Source organism: Aphis gossypii, chromosome 2 (genome assembly GCF_020184175.1).
Source record: "Aphis gossypii isolate Hap1 chromosome 2, ASM2018417v2, whole genome shotgun sequence".
Lineage (NCBI taxonomy): Eukaryota > Metazoa > Arthropoda > Insecta > Hemiptera > Aphididae > Aphis > Aphis gossypii.
The window spans coordinates 65,818,126-65,836,912 of NC_065531.1; the positions used below are offsets into that span (position 1 = coordinate 65,818,126).

The 18,787-nt window shown below is 25.0% G+C and overlaps 1 protein-coding gene across 2 annotated transcripts; it reads left to right on the plus strand.

The window, feature by feature from the left end:
* The first annotated feature begins 9,899 nt into the window (after positions 1 to 9,899).
* On the plus strand, positions 9,900 to 18,076 carry LOC114126192 (uncharacterized). Of its 2 annotated transcripts, none has more exons than XM_050201259.1 (4): positions 9,900 to 9,999; positions 14,774 to 15,050; positions 16,287 to 16,417; positions 17,986 to 18,076. In XM_050201259.1, the coding sequence occupies exons 2-4, from the start codon at positions 14,795 to 14,797 to the stop codon at positions 17,986 to 17,988; spliced, it is 390 nt and encodes a 129-aa protein (XP_050057216.1). In that variant the 5' UTR covers positions 9,900 to 9,999; positions 14,774 to 14,794; the 3' UTR covers positions 17,989 to 18,076. The 2 variants fall into 2 exon arrangements, with proteins under 2 accessions (XP_050057216.1, XP_050057217.1); XM_050201260.1 differs by having other exon boundaries at positions 14,779 to 15,050.
* The last annotated feature ends 711 nt before the right edge of the window (positions 18,077 to 18,787 follow it).

An 18,787-nucleotide genomic window follows, 5' to 3' on the forward strand; every position in this document is an offset into this window, starting at 1 on the left:
CTGTGTCCCTCCGTATTACTATTCATTGTATCTGATCACACCGAACGGACAAAGTAAACATGATGAAATCGTAAATAAACACACATGCGTATAATAATTGACCACTCAAACGTATAGAAGGTACTTAGGTACACGTAACATATCTATACTTGTCAAAAGGACATAATAATAATATTCGAGTGGTTTGCGCGTATCAATCACCCCAGAGACCCGATTGCTTTGAAATGTTTTTCCATCACGTATAGCAGTATATAAGATAAATACACAAAATATTATTAGGTACACACTACACACGCCTTATATAATATATATTTATGACGTGTGTGTACAGAGAAAACGAGAGAGTGACATTCGGTGCTAAATATAAAAAGGGAAAAGATGGACATCCTTTGAACGTGTTGAGGATATTATATCAAACGTTCAAAAAATCTATTCCATTTCGCATCATCGATCACTGTACTTTTATGTGCATCTCAAATAATAAGATATTCAAATCAAAGCTAATAACATATATAATATTGGACTGTCTATATGATTATGTTATAGAACTGAACATCGAATTCGATTCACACGTAGATATACTCGATAAATTAAAATCTGTTTAAACAGTATAGCCGTATAACAAGTATACTCAAATACTCAATAGCCAAACTCAATACTTATATATAGGTATACCAAATATAAAAACCTTATAATATAAACAAAACCCCAACTATAACCTTTATTTATATATACATATATATATATATATATATTATTCATATAAATGAATAATTTGTACGTATACGCGGGCAAAACCCTTTTCGATTAAAAACTAACCCTTCCTTTTTAGGCCAATTATTCACTATTCGACCTAATTTAAATAGGTCGATCCTTTTTTAGACCAAAACAAAAAGTTTAATACATACTTTATGTTATACTTATAGACAATTATTAAAACGTATGTATAATATTTGTCATAAATTATTTAATAGGTGGTCATCGAGTTTTATTTTGATTTAATAGCAACTATATATGCAGAAATTGACTTAGCCCCTTCAAAACGTACTAACAAGAAAATAGCTCCCTCAAATAATTGGTCACTGTAGTTTATAATCGATTTATTTAATATATATTGTAAGTTATTCTTATGATGTTATTATTATACTATATTAAAGATAATTGTTTATTGTCAAGGGATGTACAATCAAAGTGTCAATCAATCAGAGTTCAATCATAAATGTGTGTTGTGAAAAACTACATACATTTTTAATCTGACAAAAACAATTTTAGTTTTGAAGATTTGACTTCAGTACTTTCTAAAGATATATATCAAAATACATATATAAGCTTTTTAGCTTATGCAAGTGACACTCACTCTCCATATAAGTTCGTCTACATGTGAACGCAGTTTTTCAGCAATGAAATAAACATGGTTGAGGTCAGGTATGTTATAAAATAGATTCAACAATTTAGCAATCATTAGTAGGTATAGAAAATGTTACTTCGAAAATTATCGATAGAGAAGCCATACTGGATTTATTTAAAAAATAAATAAGTATATTGTTTTTTGGTCATCTTGGTACCAAATAATAGGTACTGCACGTTATTGTAAAATAAAATAAATAGTTATATTATAATTAATAAGTTTAGTATAAATAGTAAATGTATGCATAATTTATTTGTTTAAATAAAATTGATCAATGTCAAAATGCTTTATTTTGTTTAATAATACTCAATTGTAGTTTTTTTCGCGAAAAATAAAATATAATTCAAGATTTTATATAGGTATTTTACAAACACAATGTTTTTTTTTTAAAAAATAGTCAAACAAAGATTCCGAGCACCCATAATAGTAATACTCAATAGGTACTTAGATGTATAATAGAATAGCGATAGCCTTTGGATAATTTAAGCTGTATATATTTAAAAACCATTCTTCAATCGAGAGCGAAAATGGCAATGATGGTTAATAAAATGGTTAATACATAATGCACACGTATAAAACGAACGAAATTTCTAAAAAAAACACCACTATTGTAAAACGCATAAAAATAGTGAAACCAATAGATTACTCTATCACTTCCAGTTCAATAATCAATGAATACTGCCCTGTCGAACAGTTGAATGAATAGTCCTGTATATAAATTACACTTATTATTTACCTATAGAGATTCCTACTCTGTACACAATTTATACTTTCAAAGACATTCCGATGTGGTGACATATTATATACTTAGTGTCTGAATATAAATTATAATATATATACACACATATATATGTACATAATTCGTAGGCCATTTGGGAAATTAGATTTTTCGTGAAAATCTTAGTCTCTTTTGCAAAGGGGTTTCACTTTTTGAATTATTCATTTTTTTCCAAAAATAAATTGCAATTTTCTTAGCCCTTTACATATAGATAACCAGCAGTTAATTCTTTTAGAAATACTATTTTAAAATAATAAACAATTATAGAATGTATATTAAAAAACCTATACTTAAAATTATTTACTCAGATTATTTTTTGAAGGCTTACAGCGTTGGTATAATAACAAAGAGTATAATTTCTATTATTTTAGAGGTGAAAATATATTTTGCCTCTGGGGACTTAAATGTGTAACCACTGCGTATGTATCAACGATTTTTAATATTTTATTCAGCTGCTAAATGTTAACATTCAATTACTGATAATGAAATTAAAAAAAAAGGTTGTCCAGTGTTCTTTATGTTAAAAAAAAAACATGTTTTAACTTGAAAAGGTATCTAATATAATAAATGCTATATAAAATGTAAATTCATTAAAATTAACTAAAAAAATACGAGTGAACAATATCGAGATTACCTAGTACCTACCTCATATAGTTATACATAGTTCACCTTGTTTAGATTAATATGCCCTCATCGATTCCTCTCTCCCCTTGGCTGACCATATACAAGTTCCACTGCTACGATCTTTCACAGCGCTACATTCAAAGATTGCACACCTGCCATATTTGCAGTTCATTACATAATATTATTTTATAATTTGGTTTACTTTATATAATTTACATCCTATTTTTTTGAAGATTCGTTGATAGGATGTATTATCTAATGTTTTCGTGTTTATTCAGAACTATCAGAAGCGTTGATACGCCAAATATTTGTCTTAACAGCAGTTATTATTCTACATAAAAAAAAAACTATATTATATCTACACTACATGCAGATATATCGGTACATGTATATGTCTTGTTTCTACTGAATACAGTTGATACCTATATGAAAATGTCGATGTCGATTAAGTATTAGATACGAGGAGAAGAGGATTAAACTGTAGTTAAATTAAATTAATATACAGTAAATATATTTATTATTTTTTACATTTTTACATAGTTACCGGTTGCTATAAACAATCACCGTCTTAACTAGTAACATTCGCGGTGTCGCACAATTAACAGAATAACCCCTAGCCATAAGACATATACATGTCAACGTTTTTAATTATTATATTTCAGTACATTAACTGAATCACAATATAATCAGTCAATGATTTAAGGAGGCGTCCTTTGCACTATCTTTTTTAAAATTGTAACTTAATCGGTCACTTAATATTTTGTGTATTAATAGTGAATTTTTTATCTTGTGAATTATATAAATCATTGAGTTTAAATAATATTAAGTTTACATTATTTACAGCAAAATTAATAATAAAGATAGAAATTATTGAAAAGTATATTTAATATTATAATATGATGATTAAGTTATCTTTTTTATAATAAAATTAAAAATACATTGTTTAAGGTTGTTATAAAACATTTTTTCAGTATACATTTTGAATTTGGTACTAACGAGTTCAATTTTGAATTTTTATGTTGCATTTTTGGCGTTTTTGTTATTTTTTGGTAACTTTAGATCTTAATCGGAGCGATTAGGATATTTAGTAGATAATTCAAATTTAACATACCCATTACAGTGACTCACTTGAAACCTGATAATATATAAAGAACGGTATCCATATACCTATTTTTTTTAAATTTATTAATTATTATTACTATATAATGTAATTAAGATATAGTTTATCTTTATTTTAAAGTTGTTTTATTATGCTTTAAATCCATAATTATAGTCCCTTCCCTGTCGTCGGTTCCAAACTGCAAAAAAAAAAAATCCATAATTATTAAGTCGTTTCAATAAAATCGTCAATGTATTTATAGGTATAGCATTCCAGTAATCCATCCAATTCATTAATAATGATAATAATGAATACGTTTATTTAGCTATCGAACAGTGAAAATATATCAGAAAATTTAATTTCTAAAAACTGAAATAAACAATAACAAGCAGTTGACGGGTACGAAAACTCACAGGGACACTAAGACAGGTCGGTAAACATTTTAGATTCATGCAATGACGACTAAGTTTTAACACCAACTAAAAGTACTATTTATTAGATTATAATTGTTATAAATTATTTATCTCGATTGATCGAAATTCAAAACGTCGTCGCCGCGCCAGGCAGATAAATGTATTATAATTTATAATATTATTGAAGTATTGCCGCCATCACCTAATACAAATTGACTGAGACACTTGACAATAATAATAATAATATGTTATAAACTAAAGTTTGACGTCAAACGATGGCCGCGTAAGGTCATTAACATTGTCGTCGAATACTCGTATATGATATTAATAGTTTTTACTTTACAACTCGTTTTCCAAAATTGAACATACAACCAAGTATCATGAATTTAGATTTTATGCAGAGAGAAAAATATATTGGTATTTAAACTTGTGTTTTTTTTTATTTTATTTATATTTATTCATTATGTCTGCAGTCGTCCCTTTTTATTTTTAAAGCTTTAATCTTCAACGTTGATGGAAGTTTTTAGTAGTAAATTGGAAATAGTTTGGGGACAAAGGTAACAAAATTCCTGTAATTCTCTTTATAATTAGGGAAAACTATCATAAAACGAAACACCAGCCTTTAATAAAATTGAATAACCGTAGATATCTACTTCATATTTTAACTAGAAAATGTATAAACATATTTAAGTTTTTTTAAGCTATAGTTATAAACGATTCAAATTATTAAAACTTTCATTTTTGTTTCAATTTTATGTTGATAATATTTTTTTTTTGATTACATTTTGTTTCGCTAGTAAAATATAAGTACAAGTTTGGTCTGTTCTTCTTTAATGTTTCTAGAGATACTTTATTACAATATATATTTTATATGGTTATTTTTTTCTAATTAAGTATAATATTTAAGTTGTACTAATTTTTTTCTAAAAACAAATCGCATAATAATATAATATACACTGATAATTTATTATAATATGATTCTAAATAATAAACTTAGCTATAAAATTGATACATACTCAGAAGAAAAAATCAAGAATTCACAATTATTTGTCTATAAGTAGGCCACCTGCAACAATTATAATTACATGATTTAAAAGCATTTTAAACACAATATATTCGATAGGTAATTAGAACTAAAGAATTTTCGTCTAGACTTAATGGTTTTCATTCTAAAAATCGTTAATCGTCATTGACAATATTACAATAGTCTGTTAGTCAATAGATAAGAGCAAATTATTTAAACTTAGCCCAAAATGTTATATTGTATTCAGAATTTGTATGACTACAATTATTTTTATGACTTTAGCAGTTTTCTTTCAGAATTACCTATACCCATGTATATAATATGATACCCATGTGATAACCAATTACGTTTTCTGCAAAAAAAATTAATAAATTATTTTACACATGTTTTAATTACCCCTTAGTTAGTATCAGTTATATCCCGTAATCCCGTATTACTATTATTATTGTTCTTTCGCAGGCGGAACCTGTTATTTATAAGAACTCACCTTCAATTTTTACGAAGGTTCAGAATTTAGCAAATGAAATACAAAACCGTGTATATTGCAAAATGTCAAGTGTGAATGAACCAAAAACTCCATGAAATATAACTAATTTAATATAAACAAGAATTGAATAATACATTCAAAAATACATTCATGGGTACTTTACTAAATTAGAGTTTATCGAAAAAATCTCTTTTTAAAAGTAAATGTAGAATATTGTGTTTAAATTTTTATAACTTTTATGTAATTTTATTTTTTTTATAGTTAAATGTAAAATGTTGACGCTAAATCATTGATATCTACTATTCATAATTCATTTAAACAATGATTTATAAACTCCGATTTAATTAGCTTTTACACAACCATAATATTAGGTACTTATGTTATACTTATACTTTAATAATGTATATTAAACATTAATCAAGCTATATGCATAATTTAGCGTATGTTGTGAAATACACTAGCTGCGTGAATAATAGTGTAAATAGTAAAATAAGATGTAGATAATAGTTAATGAATTTATGATTAATAATATCACAATATCTGTCATATAGGAGCAAGGTGAGGTGAGTATATTGTTATCATTAAGATTTGATAGATTTAGGCTTAGGAGTTCTCAATAAATATCTATTATTTATTTTTGAGGAAATCAGAGCATAACCTTTAGTAGAAAATAGTCATAATGATAACAGGTCACAGTCACTTTAGCAAAAAACGAAAACCCTAAATATTTAATTGTTCCTTAATTTTATTAGTTTTGATTAAAATTTTCAACTAAAATATGTAGGTACTTATTACATGGGTAAGTACACATTATATTATCTATTGAAAATACTATAATATAAAACTGATGAAAATTTAAAATATCTATACGGTTATTAATTTTGAATAACAATAAAACAAGGTAGGTTAATCGATTGTGTAGCCAATTTTCTACCAGAAACAATGTTTAAGTTAGTTTTACTGCATAAAAAGTTAAGATATAGACACAACAATAATAAATAAATATTAATACACACATCAGTGTAAAATTAATCGGTAGGTACATTCATCGCTCAGTTCAGAATTTAAGAAGTTAGTTTAAACAACAAGGTAATTTGATATAATTAAGTTTATTAGCTTCCAGCTATTTATAATATTATATAACATAATTTTACTTAAGTCAAAGTCCAAACAAAACGTGTTTTATAATATTTAAATACAAACATGATTCGAATTTAGGAACCATCCCATATTATACGATTTATAAAAGCCCCGAGGGCTAAATAGAGTTTTAATGTATTGTGAAATGTGAAGTACCTATACAATTGCTCGACTTGTTTATCTTTCATAATACTTGTACATTTTTAATTTTCTTTAACTTGACGTTCAAGAACTATAGCGTTTTAACAGATTCTATTATTATTAAACAAGATAATAGGTTAAATAGGTAGAATAGGTAGATACAGATTATTTTGTAAGATTTACCTACCTACACTTAAAACATTTTTGTTTAAGAGAACTTTTAGCAATTTATTAATTTAATTTATAAAAGTGATAACGTTATTTTTATTTCGTATTCTTAAGCAAATTTGTCATGTATCTTTCAGAGAATTTTTATATGTACCAACTACCTATCCATGTAAGTATGTAAAAATCAAATTTCAAACGAGTACCTAATCGATTACCTTATTTTTTTTTCTGTTTGAACCGAGGACCGGGGGGAACCCCTTTCGCATTACTTCCTCCCACACGCCTAATCGATTACCTAATACAGTAGTTAATAACTACCTACTATAATAAGTTATAATTAATTAAATTTAAATATATGTAAAAATAAATCCAATTTTTGATTATAAGATAAAATATATTTTAATTTTGTTTTTGTCACCAAGTGTTACATTATTATTTATTATTATTATATTTTTAAATATGAAGAACTAATTTTTTTCCTAACATTTATATGCATAATATTATTATTATGCATGCTTATATTTAAGAATTTTCACGACATATTATATGGCTTAGTTTTAGTTCATATGAATCCGCTGTCTAGTACTAAGTATTTAAAGTTTAAGCAAACAAAATGCAGTTGACCAACATTTTACGGAGTATCTTTGTACTCTTCACTCACTCAACTAATAAATCTATAAACAGTGTATTAAAAAAAATTTGGAAACTATAGTTTATATTCTTCCCTAATGAAAAAGACATTTAAAATACAGAAAAAAAATTTATATGATTTCGAATTTATGGCAATGCCTTATATGCATTAAAAATAAATTAATTTACAGATTTTAGACAGTTTTCTTAATGACACAATTATTATTATTTTAAAGTATGTTTTATTTATGATAAAATAACAATGATTATGAAAATAATATTATCATTTTTGATCAAAAAGAAGACACTGATATTAATTATTCGGTTACCTATTATTATTTTAATAAACACTCTTTTTTTTAGCTAAGAAAATTTTATAATAAACTTAAAACTATTATACTATCCAATTATTCTATTTTTATTATTTGAATAACTTTTTTATTTAAAATAAAAATATATTATCTATATAAATAAGGGAAATAATTCATTGAATTAAGAATGTTTTACTTTGTAATCAAGGAGAATATTCTATATCACATATTTAATTTCATAGTATATAACATTAAATGTTTTATTTAAATTAAAGAATTTAATATGTTGTTGACTAATGTTTGTATACCTATGTCCTGTTTAATTTATAAATATAAATATAAATCAATACATTTATATTTAACTACCTATAGCTTTGAATAAAATAAATATATTTCTTTATCAGGCATTTATATTATACTTCTTATTAAATACAGAGAAATTGAACTATGAAATTCATTATAAAATGTCTAATTTTACAAATAATTACATAATATATATTATAATTGTTAACACAATAACACTTATATAAAACATACAAAAGTTTATTATATAAATTTCTTAGTTGATCACTTATTACAAAAAATAATGTTTTAACTTAACTAGGTATATATTTTTAGATGCCTATTAAGTTTTATGAAATGAATTAATGTAATACATGGTTTATTAATTTACAACTTTAGTAATATGCTAAATGTGTTTCATAACAAATCATATATATGATTTAACAATATAAATTACATTTTTGTATACATGCACAATTATTTGTCCCTTTAATTTTAGCCATTATAATATTTGTTTCCTTGAAGTACCTATTTAATTGTGTAAGATTAAAATTAAAATAATATTATTTATACATAAATAAATATAAGGATTAGACACTTTTTATAGTTAATACCTTTAATTATAAATATAAATTGAAATATTTATATTTTTAAAATATATGGATTAATTTTAAGCTATTACATATTTATAAGTCATAGCATTAAACTAGGTACCTACTGCCTTATGGTAAGATGATATTGTTTCAACAGTCTCAATACTTAATAAAAATGATACTGTAGAAATATTATCGTTATAATTATTAAATATTAATAATATAATAAATTTATAAATACAATATTTTAACAAAAATTAAATTAATCTACTGTAATACTAATACCAAATAAAATAAATTACTTTAATAGCAATTTCAAAAATTTTATTATGAAATATGCTTAGTGAAATAATACTAATAGTCCATACTCAATAGAGTAGAATATACTTTTATTACATAGGTAACATAGGTACATCTTGTATATGACTTGATAGGCCATCTTTGGTCAGAATTGTCGTAAGTATGCAACCGACTAATCGTTGAATTTAAAACTAGTCTGTTATACTCAATTATGAGGGAATTTCGTTGCCCGAAAATACAACAGACTGGAATACAACCATTTTAATTTCTGAATTTTAAGATTTTTTTCAAACAATAAATATAAGAATATATTTAAATATTCATCCGGTAGATGGCGTTAAATATTTCAACCTACAACTATAATATTCAATAACTATTGGACGACTGTCTCATACCATCATCCCCACCTGGTTCAAATCAGTTAATACAGAGTAGGTACCAACTAGCTATATAATATATAGTATGACCCTACAGGCCATCAGTATTTTTTTCACAGTGCAATACAAACTTCTCTTACGTTTTTGTATTTTGTTTTCTTACGCAAAATAACTGATACCACTCGACAAGCAGACGCGGGGACATATACAATATTATTAAAAAGGTCAGTAGCTACTTAATACCTTTACATAAGTATATTTATTTACTGGAATTCAATTAAATTTATACAAATTTATAATGTAATATTTATACATAAATACTTATATTTTAATTTCATTACATATAGAAAAAAATAATCTGTTGCGACAGGATCTTTAATTTGTATTGTATTATGAATGCCTACTAAAAACCTAAAATAGGTAAGGTTTTTATGAAATAAACGTATACAATATGATTTTGTGTAAAGTAATTATACCAAGAAGTGTACATAGGTACGCTTCATCACTATTTATTATATTGTTTGTACGATTCATCAAATATTTAATGACAGAAGACTTTATACTGTCAATACAAATTTGTTAAATATAGGATTAAATAATTTAAAAATTAATTTCTCTATCGATGTTATAAAAAAAATAAAACATTACAATTATTATAAAATAATATTTATTACTAACATTTGATTAAGATAATTATTTATTTTAAAATAAACAGATTTTTAGTGGAATAATTTTAAAATATTGTAAAAGAGATATAATTTTAATTTTTAAATAGTTTACTTTGAGTTTTAAGATTATTGAATCCACTCGACCACTACGTCCCCTAAGAGATGTATAAAAGGTCAAAAATCGAACAATGCCCCAACGGCCCATTATAGTTCGCATTTTGATTGTGTGGAGATTTTCACAATACGTTGAGCCCGGGTACGATCAAACAATAGGAACAAAAAAAAAACCCAAAAACAACACAATTGAGCACGAAAATAGGCGCGACATTACCACTTCGTATCTATACCGTAGAATATTATTGTTAAAAAAAGCGGATAAGTAGGTACCGCTCTGCTGTACATTAGGTGCCGTATGGATCATTATTATATATTATAGGAGTGTTAAATTTAAATTCAATGATAGGTATCATTTTATACGAAAAACAATTCTGAACGAAGATGATTTGTCAGTCTAGAATATTTAACGTTAGATATAAATACAAACAATTTTATGAATTTTGAACTACAAAATAATTTGCAAATATTCATGATTTTGACGAATTTTTGTCGAAATTTGAACTTCAAATGCTAATAAAAAAAAATTGTGCATGTGTATTCTTATAATTTTTTAATCACTATAAGAATAACATATGACGAACTTTGTATACAATTTTCAAGTATTTTGATTTGGCCAAAAAAATTTTATCGACACTTCAAAAAAAAATTTTCGGAAAAATTGAAAATTTCAGTTGTCTGTAAATAGCTCAAAAAAATCAAAATATTTTGAAAATTAAATCATGAAAAGAAAATACCAATCTAAATAACTGGTAAATTTTTCAAGTATCTACAAGTATCTCAAGTATCAAGTGTCTGTACACAGACAAAAAAAACACACATCACTTTATTCAGAATCTAAAATAAAATACGAGTACCTACATCTGAACATATATTTTTATTTTTTATAAATAAAAGCATTTGAAAAGGTTAAAAGTTTAGAAAACACTTATTTCCTTTCTCACTTACAGGCTTAGGACTGACAAAGAAAAAAATTAAAACATTTTTTAATACAAATTTCTAATTGAAAATCCAATAATTTTTAATGGCCACTGATATACATACACGAATCCGCAAAATCCATATATTATTATATATATATATGATTCCGCATAGTTTTAAATGCAACGTTGCCGTTCCAAAAACAAAATATATATTATTGTAAGGGCTGTCACATTAGACTACTATAGAGTGATTTTGGCGCGTGAGGTAAGCATACAACGGTGGTACCCGGTAAAGCGCGTTAAAATGACGCGCAGTAGGTACTCGGGAGAAACACGCTCGTCAAAATCGCTTTACACATGGTGTTTAACGAAATAACAATACAACAAAAATCTCGCAAAATAACGCAAACCCGGTTTTCGACCAAATCGATTTTTTTATATGGTTGTAATTCGAAAACTAATCACTGTAAGTACTTGAAATTTTCACCAAATGTTTATATTAGTGTTATATACACACAGTTAAATTTTAAAAAAATTTTGAATTTTTTTGAGTTATTTGTAGACCACTGAAATTTTCGATTTTTATGAGAATTTTTTTTTGAAGTGTCAATAAAAAAATTTTGGATGACCAAAAAAACTTGAAAATTTAATACAAAGTTCCTTTTGAGTTGTTTTTATTGTAGCTAAAAAAAATTAAAAATCGTTTGTCCTAATTTTTTTTTATAAGCGTTTATAGTTCAAATTTGTACGAAATATGTCGACATCGTGAAAATTTACAAGTAATTTTGAAGTTGAAAAATCATAAAATTTTTTGTGTTTATACTAAGGATTGAAAATACTACACTAAGTTTTCTATAAATTTTCCTTCAAATATCTATAGAAAAACTTGAAGCATCATTATAGGAAAATTAAGGAAAATAAGGAATTTTAAATTTTTATGAAATCGCGTAACGATAACGATTTATCCTCAAACGATTTTAAATATTTGTTATTATTCAAAAAGTATAAGTCGTAGATACTTGAAAATTTTACCAGTTATTTAGATTGGTATTTTCTTTTCATGATTTAATTTTCAAAATATTTTGACTTTTTTTGAGCTATTTATAGACAACTGAAATTTTCAATTTTTCTGAAAATTTTTTTTGAAGTGTCGATAAAATTTTTTTGGCCAAATCAAAATACTTGAAAATTGTATACAAAGTTCCTCATATATTATTATTATAGTGATTAAAAAATTATAAGAATACATTGGAACAATTTTTTTTTATTAGCATTTGAAGTTCAAATTTCGACAAAAATTCGTCAAAATCATGAATATTTGCAAATTATTTTGTAGTTCAAAATTCATAAAATTGTTAATATTTATATCTAACGTTAAATATTCTAGACTGACAAATCATCTGCGTTCAGAATCGTTTTTCGTATACAATGATACCTATCATTGCATTCAAATTTAACCTACTCTAGTCCAAGGTCCACCCCACCCCCTAATGTACAGCAGAGCGGTACCCACTTGCCGACTTTTTTTTATTATAGTGTACATTTTATAATTTTTAATTTTTAAACAATATACCTATCTATATTTTAATATAATTATTAATTACCAATGCAAAACTTTTTTTGTAAATAATATTTAATATTAATTTAATAATTTTTATATACTTTTATATCATAATTCATAATAATATTTAATAAAATAATACACCAAATATTTTAAACTATAGATATAGGTATAAATATATACATTTGAAATATAAAGGATTAAAATATATAGCAATAGAAGTAATTTTCATTTGACTCTATCTTAAAAATGATGAAGGTATTACATTTTATTGTAGATTGTATCTGGAAACTATTGTGGGTATCTTAATATCTACTATAAAAAGAAAATTAAAAGCTTTAGCTTTATAGCTTACTAGCTGAGTCGGATACATGATATATCGATGGAAACTTTGGCCTGGTTCCTGAATTTTTTATATATGATACGTGTACAAAAAAAATCAGTGTTTGTTGCAGCTGTTTATTGTATTCTTGAACGCAAAACTAAGTTATATACGAGGAAATGTTTATAATAAAATAATAATAATTTATTATAGTAAATGAAAGTAAAACTTGCGATGTATATCCAGCTCCAAGATATTTACACTTTGATTTTGAATATGTAATGGTGTAATAAATGCCGCAAAAAATATTATTATATTAATTAGTATATTATAAAAATTATTTTTTTTATAGTTACCTTTGAATAAAATAAATGTATTACTACCTAATATAATAAATTAGATGCATAAAAATTTAATAAAATAATTTAATAATTAATAAAAAATAATTTGTTATGGATATGTTAAGGAGTGTTACATAGAAAAATGTAATGATTATAATATGATTATAATAAATTATATAAATCATAATAAAAAAGAATAATGTATTTAGGTAGTATGAGGCTTTTTTTTCCTATGACGGGGCTTTTTTTCCGGGTTTTTTTTCCTAGATTCGCAAACAATACACCACCATATTTGTTATAGAGCGTTAAAGTCATAAGTAGGGTTTGGATTTGAAGGCAAAAGCGTTTCTTTTAATAATCATAATAGAAAAATAATTTTTTTACAAAAATGTGTATCATTTAATTTCTAAGACGGTAGATGTATTTTTTTCCTTTTATTACTTATAAATTCTTTTTTGTTTTTTTTTTGCCTTTTGTACTTTTGTACTTGTAAATGTCTTTTTTGTGTTTAATTTTCAGTTGATTTAATAATTGTATACTTAGCTTACGTATTATCGGTACTAATTAGTTTTATTCTTCACAATATTTATCGATATCCCTGAATACTCAATTCGTTTTCGTCTTATCTAGTATTTGGTATGGCCATAAAAATAAATTGTAGGTACCCGTACTACACCACGAAAATAATTTAAACAAAAATTAAAATTTTAAGTTTAAAATTCATGAAAAAAAGTTGATACATTTTTTCGCTATTCAATGGGTGAAAAAAATTAAAATTTTATAGAGAAGTAAAAACATGTATCTAGAAATTTGAAAAAAAAATCTATACTTTTTGAAATAATGAGTGTTGTTTGATAAAAGAATCACTCTGTATACTATTTATTTGTTAATTATAAGTTCACCATATCTACTGTACTATTATTATTACTCATAGAAAAATACATTTCTAACATAAAAATTACAGAGACTAAAAATTTAGTTATTGTCTTAAGTTATTTTTTGTAAAATATGTTTCTTATATTAATTTTAATAAATAATAGTATGTATTTGTTATGTAAATACGACGCAGTACAGGAACTCACATATATACATGATGTCTTTCAAAAAGCACATGAGTGCCAAAGAAAAAAGAGATCGAAAAAAAAATCAGACTAGTAATGGCGGTATTGGTGGTCGCAGTACCAGTACTACTTTTGACACCAATCATCATACGTGGCCGAATATTTTAGAATCTGAAAATCATCGTACAAGAAATGGACATTCCCCCATAAAGAATATATCATCAAAAGAAATCAATAAGGTTGAATCAACAATTAAGGATGACAAAACTAACAGAAGCGCACAGCGTGAGTATATGTACCTATAGATATAAATGTAATAAATTATCATTGCACATAGTACAAAAGTATTGCAGATATCGTTTTTCGTTATAATAGTATGTGTACCACAGTTATATCTATTCTACTTAATAATTATCTCATTAAAATTAAAATTATTTATTCTTTACATAAAAAAACCTACATTTTTAAAAGCATACCATCATTAAAATTCTGACTATCAACTCATTTAACTCAAAAAAAAAAACAAGCTAATATTTTAAATACCTTATTTTACATTTCAATCATTTTACATAAACATGCGCATGAACCTATTAATGTACCTATACATAGTAGTTACCGAATGTATTGGTTTGATAATAATTTATCTTATTTTTTTAAATGTCTGTTTATCATGAAACGGTCTTTCAACTTAAATTTTTTATTTTTAAATACTTATAGGTATTATAATAAATTTAAATTTAAATTAATTATTATAGTCATTAATTTTAGTACTATACATAGTCAGTACTTTAAGATTAATCTAAATATTTTGAAAACATCATTGCATATATTGAACAAATAAATGATATACCTAGTTAAATGTGTTAAGTGTACCAACTACCAATAATGAATATTTTATAATTATAAAAAATAACTTTGATCGTTATTAATTTTGGTACTTATCGGTTATCACTACTAAATTGCACGACGATTGAGTAAGTACCTACCTAGTTTCGGAGTTTATCCCGAACAAAAAAAAGCAACTTCATTTTATATAGAAGAATAGATATACAGTGGCCTCTATAATTACATCTACTGTGAAAGTGTGAAGCAAAGTACCCACCGCCTTACATTTTTCTCCCAATTATTATGAAAAATACTGAAAAATGTTGACACCACCTCTCAATTATCCTAAGTACCATCTAGATCTAGTGTATCTATATCCAATTTTCTACTAGTAATCACCTTTAAAATTTAATACCTAACCATTTTTACAGCTCTGAAAAGTAATGTTAAACAAAAAAAACATATTATTGTTAAATCATTATTTATCAAGAGTTTATTATAAATTGCTTTTAATAAAAATTAACAATAAAGTATCAGTAGGCTGACACACTGATTTTCGTAGATACCTAGAGGCTAGAAGTACCAAAATTGATTTAAAATTTAATATACCTGACACTCTTCACAAAAAGGACAGAAATATTTATTTGATAATATATTACAGAAGTATAATAATTTATAAATTATCTGTTTAATTAGCCAACAATAATGATCAATTGAAAACCCAGGATTCATCACATGACTGCAAATCTTTGCCAATCTTGGTGGTATGTGGATCTACCGTGGGAAATCCGGCAAAAAAAAAACAAGAGCGTTTCCGCATAGTACAGGTAAATTTATTAATTACCTATAATAATAATATAATATAATGGACACACCTGTGTATTACATAGGTACCTACATTTACGAGTATATTATTTAAATAGGTATATTTTATTTTATTTTATAATAATAAACGGGTTTGAAACCCTTTTGATAATGTATACATACTACATAATTACAATACATTCATAATAGAGTAAAAAGTTTGATTACAAATAATGGTAGATAAATAAGGTTAATTAGATTGGGTCGCTAAAGCTGATAAGTATTAAAAAAAGAAAAAAAGATTAACAAATAGTAAAATTAAAGATCTATAGAGGGATCCTCATTGGCCATTAACATTAAACGCCTACTAGGCTCATTTTTCATATAATTGCTCGGACATAAAAGGACATGAAAAGGAACACAAGAACGATTTTGACGGGGAGGGACCTTGAAATTCAGTAAGGATAATATATCAGTTGAATCAACTTGACTAGACAACAGTTCCTTTAGAAACTTTACGGAAAGTATTCGCCTGCGTTCAGCTAGAGATACGAGACCTAATTTAGCAGCAACAGCTGAATAATCGTGCGGAGGGTGTTCGATGCCTAATAAGAAACCAGCAGAACGAAGGATATTAAAATATTGTTACAGGACTCCTAAACCTTTTAAAAAATAATTAATTTCATTATTTTAATATGACTGAATAAATCTAGTAAATAGAAAATACCTATAAACAAAACTTCAGTCAACTTGGCAAGCCAGTTCAAAATGCTTGATTGCCACAACCAATGTTTGTGACCATTATGGTAGAAAATAATTGTACTAGATTTTTGACTAGATAATTTCTTGAAAATTGACATTTGCCTGTAAATGTCAGAGCTAAGTACTTATAGATATATCATTTTTATTATTTTATTATATGTATAAATTTTCTATATTTATAGAAAAGTAACTACTACTTTATTTTTTAATATTTCGCCTAATGTAAAAAGACGGTCGACGATAGCAATAGAAAATTACTAATTCGGAAGACGATAAGATCGAAAAAATTTCGTAAACCGTAATAAAAATAGAATCCAGGCACAATTGGATTGTGCCCGACAACACTGTATTAATTCGTATCGAAAAGTGGGGGGAAATCTAGTAACGTTGCGACGGGCACAACGAATTTGTGCCCCCATCTTATCGATTACCATGGTTATTTCTTGAAAATGTTATTACATACTTGTGTGTTTTATGAATTTAAATAAAAAAAATTTTGTGAACTTATTAATTTTATTTTATTGTTTATAATACTTGTATTTATATTAGTAAATTCAGATACATAAAACAATAAAATGTAAGTAATAATATTTGATATATTGATATACATACAATTTTACAATAATCACAACATATTGGGACTGTTGTAAAATTTATAATTCACAACAATTCTTTTAATAAATAATAGCTCGCCCACTGGAGGGTTGAGTATGTATATATACCTAATATAAATATTATACTATAACATTATTTACAGGGGTACACTGCACTGATCCTATGTAATAGTTTTTATAAAAATATTTACATAACTGATTATATTTTGTTGCAGTGACACAGTGGTAATGTTATTCAAACTTCAAATTATATTCATACAATATTAATAAAATTATAAATCATACAGGTACCTATTAAAAGTAAAATATTATTAACTTATGTACATGATGAAATTTTTTAAATAAACAGAATTATTTTAAACTATTATCTTATACTAAGTCTACATAACTATTAACACGTTATATTGTATATTGATATTTATTTAAAAGTTAATTACAATCATATATTCATGTTTATCATATAATAATTTATAATAAATTTTATGTTTATAATTTTAGTAAGAATAAAATCGGTGGTATTACTTATAGAAATACTTGAATTTTTATTTATTTCAACTATAAAAATAGTTGCCTTTGGCAATTATCTAAAGTTGCTAATATTATAATATTATAAAATTGAAAATAATGGTCATTTATACTGAAATAAATACCTAGTAACCCTGTAATCATTTTTTTAGCTAGTAGAGGTCAACTATAATTAAATTAACTTAATTTAAATTTGACTATGATATATTTAAGCTATAGGAATATCTACTACCTACCTATTTTATGTATAGGTACCATTAAAATTATAGTTACTTTTCTTGAAGATAATCATTTGTTATAACTATAATGTATAAATACAAAAGCTATTTTTATTAGTTACTAAAATTATATTAGACAACTTAGATTTGTATTTAACCGAATAATATCAGTTTTTTTGTTACATTATATTAATAGCTCTTCTTCAACATACACATTATGCATAATAGAATCAAAAAAAAATATTGAATTTCAACCAAATTTTTCAAATTTTAA

Coding starts and splice junctions, on each gene's coding strand:
- LOC114126192 (XM_050201259.1), top strand. CDS start 14,795: ATGATGTCTTTCAAAAAGCACATGAGTGCCAAAGAAAAAAGAGATCGA. Junction 15,051..16,286: donor AACTAACAGAAGCGCACAGC/GTGAGTATATGT, acceptor CTGTTTAATTAG/CCAACAATAATGATCAATTG.